Source organism: Barbus barbus (genome assembly GCF_936440315.1).
Source record: "Barbus barbus genome assembly, chromosome: 1".
In the NCBI taxonomy this organism is placed as follows: domain Eukaryota; kingdom Metazoa; phylum Chordata; class Actinopteri; order Cypriniformes; family Cyprinidae; genus Barbus; species Barbus barbus.
Genome location: NC_136729.1, coordinates 35,399,677 through 35,419,030, shown reverse-complemented (window position 1 = coordinate 35,419,030; position 19,354 = coordinate 35,399,677). Strand labels below are relative to the sequence as shown.

Genomic DNA, 19,354 nt, shown 5'->3' with positions numbered 1-19,354 from the left:
TCAGCAAAGAGTGAACCACAAATGCAGTGGGAGGCAGGAAAGTAACACTGCTCATAATGACACATAATGTCAGCTTGACATTCACATTAGACTGTCCGCATTTAAACTGTAATTTCTAGTTTTTATTATTATTATTATTGATATACTTTTAAAAAAATCATTATATTCTGTAACTGTATTTGTATTTTGTTGTTGTCTTGTATTACTCAGCATCAAGGATGCATTTGTACGTTTACAATAAAAATAATGTAAATGGAAGAAAAATATGAATTGATAAATCTAACGTCTGATGCTGGGGACAGCAATATTCGTTCAGCCATGCTGCCATCTGTTGGTCAGAGTGTGTCATGTATGTATGTTTTTATTTAATTTTTTACATATTTTATTGTTTAAATATGTTTCTAATGATTTGTTTTACTACAAATAAACAATTGTTGAAAGAATATGGGGGAGGGGGGGTAAAAAAAGCGAAAAAATGAATCGCACTATCTTATCTTCTTTTAAATATAGACATGATAAAATGGGTGTGAATGGAGATTTTATGTGGATATAGATAGAAAAAATGGCTTTCAGTCAAAGTCCCGAGTGTTTTCACTGAAAGTTGACTCTAAGCAGCTGACTGAGTGGTCATGTGACTAAAGAGGAAGCAGGCGAGATGAGCGCAGTGTACGGAGGAGTGGAGGGGTGAGTTTATGACAAAAACATCATTATTAAAGCAAATATAATCTATCATTTAATGACATTTTAACATAAACACGCTTATTAAAACCCATATTTAAAAGTTAGTCTCATGCAAGTTGTTTGAGCAGAGAAAGTGTCAGTAGCTTCAGAGAAATGAATGAGACACTATAATCTCTACCTTGACAGCGGTGGGACACACTCTAAAGCAATACTGGTTTCTGCTGAGGGACACATCCTCGCTGAGACAGATGGACCATGTACCAATCACTGGGTGAGATCAGACAACCTGCTTTAATATGCACTTAAGTCAGCTTGTGTGTACTTGAGAATGTGTATATATTACTTTTTCTATTCATTTATAGTTGGTTGGTGTTGATAATTGCATTAATGGTATCAATGACATGGTCCAGAGGGCTAAAATCAAGGCAGGGTTGGACCCGGACACACCAGTTTGTTCATTGGTGAGGCTATGGATCAGTCAATCATCCTCAACACATTCACCTTCATCGTGTTCAAGTGTAAAGTTGTATACACCGTGTGTTGACAGGGTATGTCTTTGAGTGGTGGAGAGCAGAAAGCTGCTATCCAGAAGCTGATTGATGACATGAGGCAGCGATACCCCAAGCTGAGCCAAAGTTATTTTATTACCACCGATGCCACTGGTGCAATGGCCACTGCCAGTGATTATGGTTTGTGCAGTGTTTTTGCAACTGGCAGTAGTAATGGATCTCAGGATACAGCTGTCATCGTAACCCTTTCTGTCTGTCTTTTTGTCATAGGAGGAATAGTGGTGATATCAGGCACTGGTTCGAACTGTAAGCTGGTCAATCCAGATGGCACACAGGTTGGCTGTGGAGGTTGGGGTCATATGATGGGAGACGAGGGCTCAGGTAACCATATGGAAAGAGAAACCGATTGACATAACAGCACTGTGATCACACACACCCAGTCTTATCACTTACTCAGATTTGATCTTATCTTACAAATGAATTCCTTGCAAAGGCTCTAACCCCTTACATGTCTCAATCAGTTACTTAGGTCGTGAATCATTATTTTGTGACCAAAAAATTCAGGCACTGGTAAGAACCCTGGCTCACTAAATATTGGGTAACTGATGAAACGAAAGTGTCCTCCTTGTAAGACATTGGTACTAGTATTTATGAACAACAGCAGAGATGATATATACATGCATACCTGATCAGACACAAACTCATCCTGTGTTAAGCATACGGGTTTGCTAGCTTGGTAAGACTTCATCATTTGACAGATTTGGAAAAAGTAATACATATACACAATTTGGAAAGTTTGGGGTCTGTTTTTAACATTTTTGAAAGAATTATATTATTTTATGTGATCGCTAATGATGTAAAAACTATAAATTGTGAAATATTATTAAAATATAAAATATTGTTTTTTTTTCTTATTTTAAAATGTTATTTATTCTGTGATGGCAAAAGTTGAATTTTCAGCAGCCATTATTCCAGACTTCAGTGTCACGTGATCCGTCAGAAATCGTTCTGATATGCTGATTTGGTGCTAAAGAAACACTTCTTATTATAAGTAATGAAAACAGTTGTGCTGCTTAATGTTTTTGTGTAAAGGTCATTCGTTTTTGACAGGATTCTTTGACGCATAGAAAGTTCCGAAAGAAAAGTATTTATTTAAAATAGAAATCTTTTGAAACATAAATTTCTTTGCTGTCACTGAATCAAATTAGTGTCTTTGCCAAATACACTGCGTGCATAACTATCAGGCATGTTGATATTCTGATGATATTTTTTTCCAAACATTTTACCAATTCCAAACCACATCAATCTTAATAACTACTACTGATTTTGTATTTAATCATTTATAAGTGGTATATAATTGTCCATGAAGGCTGGAAGTGAAAAACTCCTTATATTCAGGTGTGCAGAATTATGTTTCTTTTACAGATAAAATGAGCCAAAAAAAGAGGTTTAACTCAGACTGAGATATCAAAAATTATTAAATCCCCATGAGAAATATTAAAAACTTATGCAATACAGAAATTGCAAAGTTAAGACATTTGGACAAAATGCTCACTGGGTCAGCGGGGTCAGAAAAAAACAGGTGGAGAAGAAAACACACGTTAACTGCAAAAAGATTTAAGAATTAGGTGTAAAACCATCAAGAACCATTTAGTCTCCAGCACAACCATTTTCCAGAACTGAAACCTTCCTGGAGTCTCCAGAATTACAAGGTGTCAGGTTCTCAGAGAATTTGCTTGGGTAAAAAATCCCAAACAATTACCCTCACTTAATAAGAATAACATGCTGAAGTATTGTATTGACAAATTTTTTATAGGATTTATGGACAGATAAGTTGTGAGTGACTCTTGAAGGACCAGCACCACATCTTCTTGTACCACTGTTAGAAGAATTTATCTTCCAGAATCCAGGAGCTTATTTTTAGTCAATCATCTTATTTTCCAAGACAGACCTTTCAGGATAGGAGATAGAATAAAAACGAGCTTCTAAAACTGGCGCTGGAGACTAAATGTTTACTGATGGTTTTACACCTAATTCTTCACATTAATTCTTAATTCTTTGCAGTTAACATGTGAAATACCACCTGATTTTTTCTGACCCACTGAGCATTTTGCTATCCAATGGTCATGTCTTAACTTTGCAATTTCTGTATTGCATTAGTTTTGAATATTTCTCATGGGGATTTAATCATTTTTGATATCTCAGTCTGAGTTGGCCTATTTTATCATTAAAGGAAACATGCCTAATAATTCTGCACACCTGACTATAAGGAGGTTTTCACTTCCAGCCTTCATGGACAATTATATATCACTTATAAATGATTAAATACAAAATCAATGGTAGTTATTAAGATTGGTTTGGAATTGGTAAAATGTGCTTGGAAAACAATTATCATCAGAATATCAACATGCCTAATAATTATGCATGCGGTGTAAAAGCATTAATTTCTTCCTTTCTAAAAAAAAAACACAAAATCTGACCCCAGACTTTTAGTGTACATTCACATGACTTTATGAAGCGCATTCACTCCATCTAAAGTCAAACTACGAGGTGTGAACGGCAGTTTGTACTGGCCATTTCTATTGGGATCACCCAAGATAGATGTTATCACTACTGTAGATGTGAATGTGGCCTAAACTTTTTTTCCTCTCTCTGTCCTGTCCTTATCTTCCTGTAGCATATTGGATTTCTCACTTGGCTATTAAAACGGTTTTTGATGCCAGAGATAACCTCGTCACATCCCCTCATGATATCACCTATGTTAAGAAGGCCATGGAAGAATATTTCCAGGTTAGGACTCGCTGTTCTTTTGATTTAATCTTGTGCTTAATATGATACTTGAATAGAAGTGATGGTGCTTCCTTGTCATTTTTGTTCATCCCCAGGTGTCGGATTTGATGGGAATGCTTCCTCATTTGTACCGAATCTTTCAGAAGTCACATTTTGCAGGGTTCTGTAGGAAACTAGCCGAAGGTACGCTGCTGAAGTGTGGTGTGAGCTTTTATGCACGTTATGCCACACATTATGACTCTTTGTGAATGTGCATCAGGTGGCAGTGCTGGTGATGCTTTGTGCCAGCACGTGTTCATAGAAGCTGGAAAAGCGCTTGCACGCCACATTGTAGCTGTCCTTCCTAAAGTACATCAGGTAAAATAAACTCACAGCAACACAGCCACACTCAGTGTTTCTTTTTCTTATTTAATCATGTTCTCGTGTTCATTTAGGATCTGTTTTCTGGTGAGCTTGGCTTGCCTGTTCTATGTGTCGGTTCTGTGTGGCGCAGCTGGGAACTGATGAAATCCGGTGTGTAACCTCTTTATAGAGCTTTTCAGCTTCCCATAATTAATTTCACATGAGACTGTTTAAATTAGTGATGTAGAAATTATGTAGTGATACAGAAAAAATAAGGGCTGGTAATTTCTTTTTTATGGACTTCAACCAGTATGATTTCCAGTATTATATTGTAAATTTATATTGTTTTGCCAGTATAAAACAAATGTCTACATGAAAGCTCCAATATATATACACATATTTTTTTTTTTTTTACAGTGCTTCAAGTTTTGATCAGGAATCAAAACATTATAATGTGCAGTAGAAAAGATGGATAACTTTGAAAAAAAAAAAATCAATATCAGATAACAATTTGAATAATATACACACACAATATTTAGATATAATGCACAATATATGGGGGAGCATATCAGTATCCGATATTACCTTGAAAAGACAAAACATATGTATATGTATAATTATTATTTTTATTTTTTCTGTTTCTGGACCAAAAAAGACACACGCGTTGTTAAGACCACATTAACAAAAAATGTTAGGAAAAATCATAATCTTGGTTGTCGACATTGAGATCACGATTATGTAACACAATTGCTAATTGACAGAATAAATATAATTCAGCCAAAAAACAAAAATGATAAATGTAATCATATAAATTATATAAATAAAACATAAATAATATAAAAACAATTAATAAATTGTTTTTTATTGGTAAATTAATACATCAAGATAAGATCAAATATGTTGTTGCAGCGCACTTCCAAAACACACTGAAAAAGTACTAAACCAGGGAAGATTGGAAGCTGAGAAAGGGGTGCGCTGGATTTATAACAAAAGACAAAATGTTAAACAGAATGAGGCACAATCATATTTATTATCTTGTATTCATAATCGTTGGAAGCCAAAATCTTAATTGCATATAGTATTTGATTAATCGCCCAGCCCTAATTCACATTATTAACTAAACATTGTGCCGTGGATGTGGTATTTTGTGCTGCAGGTTTCACTCAGGTCCTCTCAGAGGCTCAGGCTCACGGTTACAGTCACTTCCATAAGTACAGTCTACTTACGCTTCGTCAGTCCTCCGCTCTGGGTGGCGCCAAAATGGGGGCACAGAAGGCAGGAGCCAGCCTCCCTCTGGACTACTCGGCCAATGTCAATGTGTTTTTCAGCCATACCTTCAATCAGTGATCAGGAAGAAACAGACCTTTGAGATTCTGAAGAGATGAATTGGGAACTTCCTGTTTTTAAACTGATAGAGAAATGTGTTTCCAGATTTTCCTCTTCTTGGGGCTGTTTCTCAAACACCCATATCATAAAATAAAAAAAAAATTAAGATTTTAAAAAAGCTCATTGTAAATTTTGGTAATTTTTTAATGTCATGGAATACGTTTTTTAATAAACATTGGAAAACACATTAAAAAAATGTCATTAAAAATGGAGTTTTGATATTGATACTTTTGAGAATAAAATTGTTTATAATTTTGGTGTAACAATGACATTTCATAGTTTCTGTGTGTCTTTTGGATGAAGAAAGGCCTTGCATCTCTCCTGACTGCTCAAATACTAGTTTAAAATGGTTTAGTCTCGGTTTAGGAGTGTTACCACCACTAACTGCATCTACACACAGCTGGGGTACCGGATTAAGATTTTCAAATTCAGAGTTTACTTGGAGCCAAAAAGGTGTGATGTAAATGTAATGCTCTGACATTTAGATCATTGGTGGAGGCAAATGACTGTCAGCATTAGTTACTGCAAACCCCGAACATCCCCTCCTTTCTTCTCTTCCTCATCACCACATCCTGTGTGTGAACAATTGTAAAAGACCCACCTCCATTTGTCCTCATTACAGGAGTACTGACAGCAAGATTGTGATAATTGTCATTTAGAGAAGTATTTTAGCTCAGTTGTTCCATCTAATTATTTTTATGTTATCCATTTATTTAGTTATATTACAAATCTGTCTATAAATGTATTAGTTTTAGTTCAGACAATCAAAAAATGTTCAAGGACCTTCGGATCAGTTTATTTTAAATTTGTTTGTTGAACCCTTGATACACCACTGTTAGCTAATATGTGATGCAAATTTCAAAATGTCCCTTGACATGTCAGGAGGAACTGTGGAAAAATTAGCATTTTTTTCTAATCTTTGTGTTACTCACAGGATACAAACACCTATTTTGTCATACCAAAACGTTTCAATTTTCAAATATTATGTATGCATCTACCAGCACACTAAACAATTTAAACTAGCTGAGGTATTGGACATATATTAGATTGCTTGCAGGGAATACGCTGTACACAATTTGGTGCATCTTTGACCTCAGGCTAATGATCACATGAGCTGATGAGTTGAATCAGGTGTGTTTGATTAGAAAGACATCTCAAATGTGCAGCATTGGGGGTTCTCCAGGACCCGAATTGGGAATCACTGCTTTACAGAAAGGACTCATTTGTTAATGCATTAACTAACAATGAACAAAATTTATTTTTGACATTTATATTTTACCATTGTTGATGTTAGTTAATGCAGTCAACTAACAGGAACATTTTAAGTAATAAAAAAAAAGCAAATGTTGTAATTGCTGAATGTTTAGTGCTGTTACCAGCAAGCAATCATTTCTCAATACCATTTGTGTCTGTCAGTCAATGTCTTACAACTGCACAGGATAATAAAATCTGAATGCCAAGAATAAAATCTAATAAAGTAGAATTTGTAAAATAGATGGTTGTAGGTCTAATTAAACAAACTGCATTAAAACAACTTTCATGAGCACTTCACATTCCCTATAGCAGTTAAATCAAGACAGTTTTGCTTATGAGAAACCAGATATTTTCAAGTTTATCTCCTGCAAGTTAATAATGGATGAGGTTACATTACTGGCTGATTACTGAAGACGCAAAGAGTAGTTCAGTTCTCATCCACATAAAATATGCATAGTATGTTAATCGATTCATCCATATGCTAAATGGTTCATTTTTAACTGTATTGCTGTTAAATGTGAGCTATAATAGATTTAAGATACAGCCAAACAAAACAAATGGTCCATTTAAATACAAACTTCTCTTCTTTATTTTGCCATTCTTCCATATATAATTAAATGAAATTCAGTCCTGCATGTAATGAATTCAATTCAAAATCAAAAGTTGAATTCACGTGAATTCCCCAACACCCTTTCCTCAGCATTCAATCCAAACCAAGGGGCTCCGCCCACCATCAGCCACACCCCTAGTCTTTTATGGCCACACCCCTTCAAACTCAGGCATGTGAACAGATGCATCGAAAAGAACAAAAAAAAAAATATATATAAAAAGCTACAACAACGGGAGAAGCAACGACCTGATCAGGCACAAACTGTGAAACAGAAAGCTGACAAGAACAGCCCTATTAACAAGTGTAGAGGAAAATAAAACAGCCTGGTAATGAGTGATATTATCTAGTCACAGCACCTCCTAGAGGTCATGTTTCAACTTAATACCCATGGTTTATACATTACAGAAATATAAAGCTTATAGACAAATCACCACCCTCCCATTAAAAAAAACAAAAATCAGTATTCCTGTATTCCTGCCCCTTTAAAAATGTGGAGAAGAGCGCATTTGTGTGACCATCCTAAACATGGGCACAACAGTCTCTGCATATATGATCAGAAGTGTGTATGAGGGAGGAGGACGATGATGATCCTAGTATTTCACCCCTGGCACAAACTCCTTGGCTTCAGGGTTTAAGATGCTCTTTCGCTGGGGAAAAAAATAGAATTAAAAATAAATTAAAATATATCTGACAATGAGCACTAACTTTAAAATATTTTATTGAAGTTTTTTTTTTGTCCATACAATGCAAGTCAATAGGCTCCAGTGTTGTTTTGGACTCCAATAGAGTGCAACAGTGCCCAACCATTATTTCAGTGGCCTTGGTTCTGGTAGTATTTTTCTCATAAGGATTATAAATAAGAAAAAAAGTCCTTGTTTATAAGCCATGAATTAAACCACCCAGCTTGTTGAGTAATTATTTGTGTGTGTGTGTATATAATATAATATAATATATATATATATATATATATATATATTATATATGAGCGTAGGGGTGTCGGAAGAATGACTTTCCCCATATTTTCGCAGTGCTTCATGGAAGTGGGCGGGGCTACACGGCTCCTTTGTCAAGATCTACTTGTTGTGGTTCTCTGATTGGTGGAGAATCCTTTTCAAAATCATGGGTAATGTGGTTTTTAACCAGGAATTTCTGCTGTTAAATATGATTGCTTTAAAATGTTTAAATAATGCAGCTGATGGTTTCAAAAGCAAAAAAAAGTAAAAAAAAAAAAATTGAACAAAAACATTTGACTTCTGTAGCACACCGGTTGCACTCTATGACTTTCATTGTTTAAACAAAGGCAGCTGAAACGGTCAAAATATCTACTTGTTTCACACAACAAAAGGTCTTACAGGTTTAGCACCAAGTGAGGGTGAGTAAATGATAACCGTTTTCATTTTTGGGTGATAAGTTGATTTTCCTAGTTTACAGTGGGTACGGAAAGTATTCAGACCCCCTTAAATTTTTCACTCTGTTATATTGCAGCCATTTGCTAAAATCATTTGTTCATTTTTTTTTTTCCTCATTAATGTACACACAGCACCCCATATTGACAGAAAAACACAGAATTGACATTTTTGCAGATTTATTAAAAAAGAAAAACTGAAATGTCACATGGTCCTAAGTATTCAGACCCTTTGCTGTGACACTCATATTTAACTCAGGTGCTGTCCATTTCTTCGGATCATCCTTGAGATGGTTCTACACCTTCATTTGAGTCCAGCTGTGTTCAATTATACTGACTGGATTTGATAAGGAAAGCTACACACCTGTCTATATAAGACCTTACAGCACACAGTGCATGTCAGAGCAAATGAGAATCATGAGGTCAAAAGGAACTGCCTGAAGAGCTCAGAGACAGAATTGTGGCAAGGCACAGATCTGGCCAAGGTTACAAAAAAAAAAAAAAAAAAAGTTCTGCTGCACTTAAGGTTCCTAAGAGCACAGTGGCCTCCATAATCCTTAAATGGAAGACGTTTGGGACGACCAGAACCCTTCCTAGAGCTGGCCGTCCGGCCAAACTGAGCTATTGGGGAAGAAGAGTCTTGGTGAGAGAGGTAAAGAAGAACCCAAAGATCACTGTGGCTGAGCTCCAGAGATGCAGTCGGGAGATGGGAGAAAGTTGTAGAAAGTCAACCATCACTGCAGCCCTCTACCAGTCGGGGCTTTATGGCAGAGTGGCCCGACGGAAGCCTCTCCTCAGTGCAAGACACATGAAAGCCCGCATGGAGTTTGCTAAAAAACACCTGAAGATTCTCTGGTCTGATGAGACTAAGATAGAACATTTTGGCCTTAATTCTAAGCGGTGTGTGTGGAGAAAACCAGGCACTGCTCATCACCTGTCCAATACAGTCCCAACAGTGAAGCATGGTGGTGGCAGCATCATGCTGTGGGGATGTTTTTCAGCTGCAGGGACAGGAAGACTGGTTGCAATCGAGTGAAAGATGAATGCAGCCAAGTACAGGGATATCCTGGACGAAAACCTTCTCCAGAGTGCTCAGGACCTCAGACTGGGCCAAAGGTTTACCGTCCAACAAGACAATGACCCTAAGCACACAGCTAAAATAACGAAGGAGTGGCTTCACAACAACTCCTTGACTGTTCTTGAATGGCCCAGCCAGAGCCCTGACTTAAACCCAATTGAGCATCTCTGGAGAGACCTAAAAATGGCTGTCCACCAACGTTTACCATCCAACCTGACAGAACTGGAGAGGATCTGCAAGGAGGAATGGCAGAGGATCCCCAAATCCAGGTGTGAAAAACTTGTTGCATCTTTCCCAAAAAGACTCATGGCTGTATTAGATCAAAAGGGTACTTCTACTAAATACTGAGCAAAGGGTCTGAATACTTAGGACCATGTGATATTTCAGTTTTTCTTAATAAATCTGCCAAAATGTTAACAATTCTGTGTTTTTCTGTCAGTATGGGGTGCTGTGTGTACATTGAGGAAAAAAATTAACTTAAATGATTTTAGCAAATGGCTGCAATATAACAAAGTGAAATTTAAGGGGGTCTGAATACTTTCCGTACCCACTGTATATACTATGTCCATGAGGACTTAAAGCTTACCAAGATTTCCTCTGCATTGCCATCACTGACAGAAAGTCCATTGAGCTGTTGCTGTATCTGTCCGACTGAGGGGAGGTCCCTCTCTGGAATGAACCAATCCTGATCCTCCTCATCCAACATCTCTTGGAAACAGCGATCCAAAAACTCCTGCTCAAGCAATTCCTCCTCCACCTAGGATATAAACAAAAGACAAAAGTTCCTGTCCAAGTTTACTTAACAAAAGAACAAATAAATAACATGTAAAACATTACATTCTACAATTTAGCATCTCAAGAGCCACAGAGTGCTATCCAAAAATGGACGTAAAACAAAACTACCGACTTAACTGTACTGAGCACTAACAAACATCAGCCGAAAGTATAAAACCCATCCTGATCAACTGCTGAGTTTGTGTTTTTAATAGTGTGGGCTTGAAAGGGCTGTAATTGGGTTGGTGTGTGTACAGACCTGCCGATTGTATTCCTCCTCGTTCTCCATCCACATGTACTCTGCAAAGGGATTTGATTCGTTCTCTGCATGCCCATTGGCTACTGTGTCTTTTCCCTCACTCCCTGGAACTCCGCTGCCTGGCATCTTTCCTATGTCAGCCCCGTTCATTTCTGCTGGCTCTAAAAAAGACAGACAGACAGATATTTTAGGGATGTATAATATAGAAATCATGTCTGATATTGATAGCAATAACAAATTCCAAAAAGTATATAAGTGTATATATATATATATATATATATATATATATATATATATATATATATACACACACACACCACTTTAAAAAAAAAAAAAAAAAAAAGGTGTGCAAAGTCAGCAAACTGTGAACTAATATACAACCGGTCTAATGAGACTACTAAAAAGACACGCACTAAAAAGTGAACAACTATGTAATGTGTGCAATGTGAACACACAGAGTACAATTAGGTCATACACATCTACACTACTGTTTAATGATTTGGGATCATGTTTTTGAACATTAAAAGTCACTTATATGCAACACTGCTGCATTAATTTGATCATAATACACTAAAATCAGTAATATTGTGAAATACTATCACAATTTAAGATAAATTTAAAATAATTTTATTTTACTTACTGTTTACTTTTGCTATTTATTCCAGTCATGTGAATGAATGGTAAATATAAAAAAGAATAAAGGAGTATTTCGCAATAATTTGTTAGGATTAGAATTGAGCTGAGAAACCAGTTATGACTGAAAAATAAAAACAAGGCTGCAGAAAGAACCACAAGGTGAGCAGCTGTTTATATACTGTAACGCTTAAAACAATAGCATAAAGCATGTCATAGCACTTAAACACAATCATGCCTACTCACGGTGTACATGGACTACTGATGCATGTACAAGATCACATTACATAATGATGCAACATGGCTGAACACTCAACCTGTTCGCATGCAATAGATGATCATCTAAAACTAAAATAAGAGAATAAACAGAACACACATAGTAATGCACATTTCCAAATATATACTAATAGTTGTTTTTGGTATGAATTCCTCTGATTTGGAGTTGATTTTTGGCAATAAACTACGCATTGCATGATTTAAACCTGTACCCTCCAAAAAAAAAAAAAACCGAACAACCAAACACATAACTCAAAACATATGCATGTTTGCTATCAGTTGCAAATGTTTACAGTAATACCTGCTGTAAACACTAGAGGGAACAGTGACCCTGATGCTTTAGGACAACAGATCAAGCGGTTAATTTCATATAATATTTAAAAAGATTACTTGGTTATGTATTATTCATGCACAATATGTATACACTAGCCTGCTGCATGGCGAAAAATCATTTTTCTTTCCACCAATCAGCTGTTTACACACATCGATTGTGTCTGGAACCTGAATGCTGGCCATCACTAATATATATATATATATATATATATATATATATATATATATATATATATATATATATATATATATATATATATATATATATATATATATATATATATATATATATATATAGAGATATAGAAAGGCATTAAAGCAAGTCCGAATTCAATAAATTGTCACCAACTAAGCAGCATTCTTACTATTGCTGCAGCATGCGTGTATAAGACTCAACTTCACCTTTCTTTTCTAATGTGATGGAACCACAAATAAAATCAGTCATGATTCTATAAATTTCTTTTTTGACTGAATTTTGAATTTGATCATACTGCCAAATGTTACAGCAGTTTTACACAAGATGGAATTAAATCTGCAAATCAGCCATTTTTACCAAAATAAGTGGATGCACGTCGCTGAATTAAACATGTAATCGTGTGAAGACTAGTATACATAGAATACTATTGTTCAATTTGTGAAATAATGCCTATACACCATTAAGAGAGAGCAAGCAATATGCAGTGTACTCAGTTCGTAGCATTTTCATTTGCAATAACCACAGACTCACAGAATATTTGTGGCTGTCTGGCTAATGTGTGTTAAGTTGGTGTATGAGAGATCATTGATTTAAGGCTTAATAATAGCAGTGACATCACTGGAGGAAATGAGCTCATCTGTGAGTGATGACGAAAGGATGAGCTACTGAGAGAACTAAAGGGGCTTTAAAACTCTCTATCACACACACACACACCTGAGAGGTAATAGCAAACAGACACCATATCTTAAACATGCACATATGAGGCTTCTGACAAAACATTCATCTGCAATGCTGGACCCACTGTTATTTGTCATTTTGTAACTTGCAATTGACTTTTTGGATTAATCCATTAACATTTTACAGCCTAAATCCTTGATTAAAAGAAATACAGGACATTATAAATCACAATCTTCCACCTGTTCAATTACTGGTTCAGACAGACAAGTAGGCCTATACACTAGTTGCCAGATCTAGTGATCGTGGCTGTATGGAGCATTTACAAACGCATGCATTGCTTCACAGTGTACAAAGGCAAAACAAATCAATTCTGCAATCTCTAATGTTTGAACAAACAAGGAAACATTTGTATGAACAAACTGTTTCAATGCATAACATACATAATGATATACATTTACTAATTAAGTCAGTAGAAAAGAAACTTTGCCATCTTTGATATTCCTTGAGTCAGTGTTCGTTACATGTGATAGTCACAAATACACGCTTGACTCGCGTTACTCGTTCATAAAGACAGTGTGTGTGAATCTCAGCTTGCCCTCATTTATAAATTTGGGACAAGGCCTAATCCCAAGCATCTATGTACAGTATCAGTCCATTGTCATAAACACGGTTTATTAAAACTACAGTGTCCTACTATCTACTGTTTTACTGCATTTTATTGCCACAAAGCATTTCAATGTTCAGAGATGTGTCAACAAAAAACACCTTAGTCGAGATTAGAGAGAGTAAAAGTGTATCAACCCATCCAATAAATACAGATTTAAGATTCCTCCCTCACACCTACAGAACAAGAAAAGCAGCTAGGTCTGGACAACTGGGTCGATGTAAGGAGCGGATCATGTGGTTATACAAGTTACATGTTCCCTACTGAGCAGCACGTGTGACAGACTCTGAAAAAACCTCAAGCTTATGCAACAACACGCTACTGCAGGTGTACACCACAGTCAGAAACATCAAAACAAGAGACTAGACAGTTAACCTTCCTTCTAGACAAGCATTCTGATAAACAGAAGTAGTAAACAACAAATATACATTAAAAAAAAAAAAAAAAAGCACTTAACATAATAAACGAGTTTAAACAAAACATCAAAACGCAACGAAGTTCCCTGAAACAACCATATAATACCTTCGAAAATACCTTCATGGCAGGAACTGACAAGAAAAGTCGTGTTGAGAAATGCAATGACAACCCAAGTGGGCCACAACAACCCCTGACATGACAGAGTTATCCGTTTATCTACAAGAACTTCATACACAAATGCGAGCAACAAAATCACGCAGTTAAACATGTAGGAGTAAGCAACCCAAATTCACGTACAACAACCAAACAATAATCAGTTTGCACGGCCATATTTGCCGTCGGAACCGCTTTTTACAGTCAATGACAGACAAAGTCTGGTCGAGACGTGCAAATACACACAAACAAACACACACACACACCGAGAGAGAGAGAGGAAAACAGTGCAAGACCGATCGATAACCGTGCAAATATCATACCTGGCATTGCTGGCGCTTATAATGTCCGTCAGATCTTCAGTTAACACTGAACGGAATGATTAATCCCTAATTTGCAGGTAGTTGATCTGAGATGATGGCTGACTGCCATGAGAGAAACACAACACATTACGAGCAAGATGGTCATGTGGTTCCTGCTTAAACAAACATGCATCAACCCTCCTCCCTCTCTCTGTGTCTCTTTCAATCACAAACGCATAAATTAAAAATGCAGTTACTATGTAACCGATCGTTTGATCATTCGGCATATTTATGACAACAGTGTCTGGAACATAGTTTAAAGACATGTTATTGCTTAGAAACAAATAATAACCTATTCAGTAAAATTCGCAAGCTGCTTCTCAGAACAATGTGTGAAACGCGCTTATAAATTACATTTAGTTTATTTGATTAAATGCAGGAAAACACATGCTTGATAAAGTAATAGTAAACCAGAATCATTCCAGCGAATCGGTTCCTTCGAGTCGTTTGTTTTCAAAAGAGCTGCTTAAAAACAATCCAGCTATACGTAGTTACGTAATTGCGTCATAACCAGCCTGGGATACATGTACAGGCATGTGCTGCGGTTTATTACTTTTATTATCCAATTAAATTAAGTTATGCCGTATTTAAAAAAATAAAATAAAAAGTGTTTAGAGTTTTTTCCACCCAAAATGTATTTATTATTTTTTTTACCCTTAGACAATATCGATATTAACTCGTAGTGAACAAACGATATAATCAAATCGTGCACTTATATTCCAATCAAGTGTTGTTTTGGCTCATAATGAATCGTTTTGTGGAGGTTCATCGAAAAGATTCGAACCAAAAGAAAGATTCATGGAAAAATGCATCTAACGTCCTCGATCATCCCCGTTTCTTTCACACAAACACACGCATATTCAAATATTTATCTTTTTATTCATCTGAGCGTCTGTGATCATTTTTGCCATATTTAGCCATATTTATGAAACATGCAGGAATATTTTCTGGAATATGGCATGTGCCATTGTTTAAAAATAAAGAACTGCTTGAAACGAATTGATGCAGGAAAACGAAATGTTTGTGCATGAAAATTACAGGTTTACTTGTTTTCCAAAATGTCAATATGAAGCTAAACAAGGAAAATTAGCTTTCCCCATTCTCATCAATTGTCATATGCAAATTCCAGTCTAAAACGGAGTATTGTAACACAAAACTGGTTTATAATGTGGTTTATACTGCCCCACGCTCCTATATCTGATTGTGTAATGTTTTAATAACTGTTATTATTCTCTACTTACTCCTCCGATGACCGACGGTAGCCTAATAACTACATCAAACAAACAGACCTGAGGAAATAGTTCTGTAGAAAAGACAGCCAGGAGTCTCTGGTCGGATATTGACTTGTGAAAATGCGAGGACACGCTGGAAAAGTCCTGACAGATGAACCGTGTCGCTTTGTCTCGATGTTTTCAATGTGCTAAATGACCACAGCTGATCACACTCACAACTCATTGATTGGAGATGTTTGCGTTTTGTTGTATTTTAAGCTTAGCATTTTTATAAGTAACGCTGTTTGCAAATTGGACGTGAACTTTTCAGCCTAACAATGATCAGGCACCATTTATTATCTGTAAGATCATTTTACGGATTCATTTGCAGTGGATTTTTTTTTACTTGCTGTAATGTTGCATTTCTTTCGTGAAGTGTTATGTTTTTTCGACTACATTTGTTATGGGTTTTTTTATGTGTAAAATGTACAACTTGACCAAGATTTCATAGCTCAGGAGGTTATTTTGGTGTCCAGCAGAGGGCGTAATGAAGCTGTTTATAATTATACTCCTGTCTTGTATTAAAATTTTAACACAAGTATAAATATCTCTGCTGGGGAAAAAGGCTGGTAGTTGCATTAATGCTTTTTTTGTTTTGTTTAGTTTTTTATCATACATTTAAAATTGCATAATTCTGGTAAAATATCACTTTCAACCTTACCAGAGACAAAATATGGGAAGGCCACATGCTTACATGCCTCAGCTACACTAAATGACTCTTAAATGCTGAGCAGTCCTTGGTGGACTCTTTTACAGGTCTAGTACATAGGTGCATTTTATGTTATAACAACTTAAATATCATTTGAAGCAGTTGTCTTCATTATTTCCAGTGATTTCTCAATATTCCATCATTACTGAGATTGCTGGACCTGCTTAAACCAATAAAACTCTCTGGATCCTGTTGTGTGTTTCAAAACACCACTGCTCAATGTTGATTTGTTGGAAGAAGGCCATGAAGTTTATGTATCTTAGTCATTTAATGGAGGTTTCATTTGCATTACGAATCCTTACAGTTAGACAAGATCGCACAAACAAACCTCTCTGATTTATTTTGTTTTCTGAAACTCTCAACAGCCCAGAAAGCAGTAGGTTCACCAAATGCTGCTTCTCCCATGGATTTGTTCCTATTGTACTACTTATTTCCTGACAGTATCAGTGTCATTATTTTTGAAAACCACCCTAACATTGGGTTCCCATGTCCTAAAGTCCTCCGACCTTTTCCAGTCTGGTCTATACTGTCTCATATGGGTGGGTGGACTTTGATAGTGTGGCTGTATATATTAATCTAGAAATGATGGCATTACAATACAGTTAAAGTGTGAGTCTCAATGAAAATGTGTGTGTGTGTGTGTGTGTGTGTGTGTGTGTGTGTGTGTGAGAGTGTGTGAGTGTGAGTGTGAGAGTGTGAGAGTGTGACTGAGGTCAGAGGAGTGGACCCACCTTTTCCTCAAGTACAGACAACAGTCACAGGAAAGGCGAGGGTGGACGGCATATACTCATGTGTGTACATAGTACTTGCACACACATGACATTTATGCATTCATGCTCATTTTACAACAGGTCTGTTGATAAATAATACAATTTAGATGAGCAGCAGAACTAATATCTAAAATTAATTGAAATCTTTCAACAGGTGAAATAAGCTAGAAAATTACATTTTGTCATGCTAACTGCTAAAGAAAGGTCGACGCTTAGTATGGTTATGGGCAGCCCTTTTGAAAGCGGAAGGGTGGTGTATAAAAGAGGAAGCATTTAGGGTGTGTTCGTGATCAGAGCCAAAGCACTTCCTGGTTCAGTTCACGACAAGCTTAGGGGTTGTTCACTTCCTCTCCACTCACTTGGTTGCTTCCTGTCTGATCAAGAAAGCAATGTGTGGTCTGGAGTGTTTATACATAGCCTGGCCAGAATATGCTGGAGTGGGTCAGCTGATAGTTATGAATGGATACTCCAACTTACAGTCAAATGTGGAACAGAGAACATGTGAGTGTCTCTGTCAGTGAAAAAATAGGAAAGAGAAAAAATAGGTCTGTTGGCCCCTCACCTATGAGAGATTGGCCCTGGTGGCTTAGAGAGGCAAATGCTATGTGGTCCAGACTCAGTCAAAATTTAATTAGAGAAAAACAGAAAAATATGGATTAATAGAAAGTTTTCTTGTTAAAGAGAAATGGATAGAGGGAGAGTATTTGTGAGCACATTTGAGCAATTCTGCCTGTACCGCCATTCAACTACCACATGAGCTCCACTAAAATGTACTAATTTCACAATTGGTAACAGGAATTTAATATTTTGCTTAAGGTGTATGCTATTTGTTTGTCTGTAGAAGGTCTGTTTGGGAAATCACAGTATAAAGAATAACTACAACCAGAAACATTTCATTTCTGATATGCACAATTTTATAAGTATTTGACTTACAATGTTACCCTAGTGAACAATAAATTTATTATTTGAAATACATTTATTTTGTGCTAAGCATACTTCAAATACATTTACATATTCGTGTGGTTAATAAAAATACCCTGCAATTTATTTATGGGGGTTTTTTTTTGGGAGGGGGGGGGGCACTTTAAATATCTTGCATTTAAATACTGATATTATTCAAAGATCATACAACCCTCATCAATAGTAACATTAAAACATATTTTAGGCTTAATAATAAGAAATGTGCATTCTGCACAGGTAATCCCAGTAAAGTGTAAATATAATTTTTTATGTCAGTAAGTCTCGTGCAATATGTCAGTAAATATGTTAATAGATTTGAACTAAATACATTTTAAATATATTACTTTTTTACTAGGGTAGTAGGGGTGCTTGCTTTTACATTTACAAGTAAATGGTATGAATATATAAATTATTAATGATAAATTTGATCCCAAAAATGTATAAATTGCCTCATACATTTGAGGTGAAAATGTATATTTAACAATGAAATACACACACCTTTACAGTAAAAAATGCTTTTAAGTAAAATACTTGATAACATAAAGAAAGAGGCATTCCTTCTAGAAAACTGTACAAAAGCTGTTTTTCTTTTGGTTTCTTATTTTTTAGTTTTCGCTTATGTACACTGGAATGTTTTATGTCACAGTTCAGGTTAGTTAATTTTTTTAGCTTAGTGTCATGCAATGTTAATTTTATTATTATTATTATTATTTATTGGGGTTTTTTTAAGCTTTGTTAGCTTTAGTGTTTTAATTAGTATTATTTCACTATTATTAATATTATTATTATTAGTTTTAGCACTTCAACTTCAAGTTATTGCCAAGGCACCCCTTCTAATTGTCTT

The 19,354-nt window shown here is 35.9% G+C and overlaps 2 protein-coding genes across 9 annotated transcripts; one reads left to right on the top strand and one right to left on the bottom strand.

Moving 5' to 3' along the window:
• The first annotated feature begins 635 nt into the window (after positions 1-635).
• On the top strand, positions 636-5,978 carry LOC306872680 (N-acetyl-D-glucosamine kinase-like). The gene is made up of 10 exons (XM_079421389.1): positions 636-684; positions 868-952; positions 1,044-1,142; positions 1,229-1,370; positions 1,461-1,571; positions 3,868-3,980; positions 4,076-4,163; positions 4,240-4,337; positions 4,415-4,493; positions 5,479-5,978. Exons 1-10 carry the CDS (start codon positions 656-658, stop codon positions 5,667-5,669), a joined length of 1,035 nt encoding a protein of 344 aa, XP_079277515.1. The 5' UTR covers positions 636-655; the 3' UTR covers positions 5,670-5,978.
• On the bottom strand, positions 5,843-16,370 carry LOC306872683 (polyadenylate-binding protein-interacting protein 2B-like). Of its 8 annotated transcripts, none has more exons than XM_079421416.1 (5): positions 16,042-16,236; positions 14,762-14,863; positions 11,089-11,249; positions 10,642-10,812; positions 5,843-8,219 (listed from the first exon to the last, which is right to left on the bottom strand). In XM_079421416.1, the coding sequence occupies exons 2-5, from the start codon at positions 14,766-14,768 to the stop codon at positions 8,163-8,165; spliced, it is 396 nt and encodes a 131-aa protein (XP_079277542.1). In that variant the 5' UTR covers positions 14,769-14,863; positions 16,042-16,236; the 3' UTR covers positions 5,843-8,162. The 8 variants fall into 8 exon arrangements, with proteins under 8 accessions (XP_079277542.1, XP_079277539.1, XP_079277541.1 ...); XM_079421413.1 differs by lacking the exon at positions 16,042-16,236 and adding an exon at positions 15,093-15,279; XM_079421415.1 differs by lacking the exon at positions 16,042-16,236 and adding an exon at positions 15,155-15,264.
• Positions 16,371-19,354: the final 2,984 nt, after the last annotated feature.

Excerpts from the sequence above, each read along its gene's own strand:
- LOC306872680 (XM_079421389.1), top strand. The coding sequence starts at position 656 with ATGAGCGCAGTGTACGGAGGAGTGGAGGG. Across the intron at positions 4,164-4,239 it reads CTGTAGGAAACTAGCCGAAG|GTGGCAGTGCTGGTGATGCT; the intron begins GTACGCTGCTGA and ends AATGTGCATCAG. Across the intron at positions 4,494-5,478 it reads CTGGGAACTGATGAAATCCG|GTTTCACTCAGGTCCTCTCA; the intron begins GTGTGTAACCTC and ends TTTGTGCTGCAG.
- LOC306872683 (XM_079421411.1), bottom strand. The coding sequence starts at position 14,553 with ATGTTTAACTGCGTGATTTTGTTGCTCGCATTTGTGTATGAAGTTCTT. Across the intron at positions 11,250-14,390 it reads CCATGAAGGTATTTTCGAAG|AGCCAGCAGAAATGAACGGG; the intron begins GTATTATATGGT and ends TGTCTTTTTTAG. Across the intron at positions 10,813-11,088 it reads AGGAGGAATACAATCGGCAG|GTGGAGGAGGAATTGCTTGA; the intron begins GTCTGTACACAC and ends TTTATATCCTAG.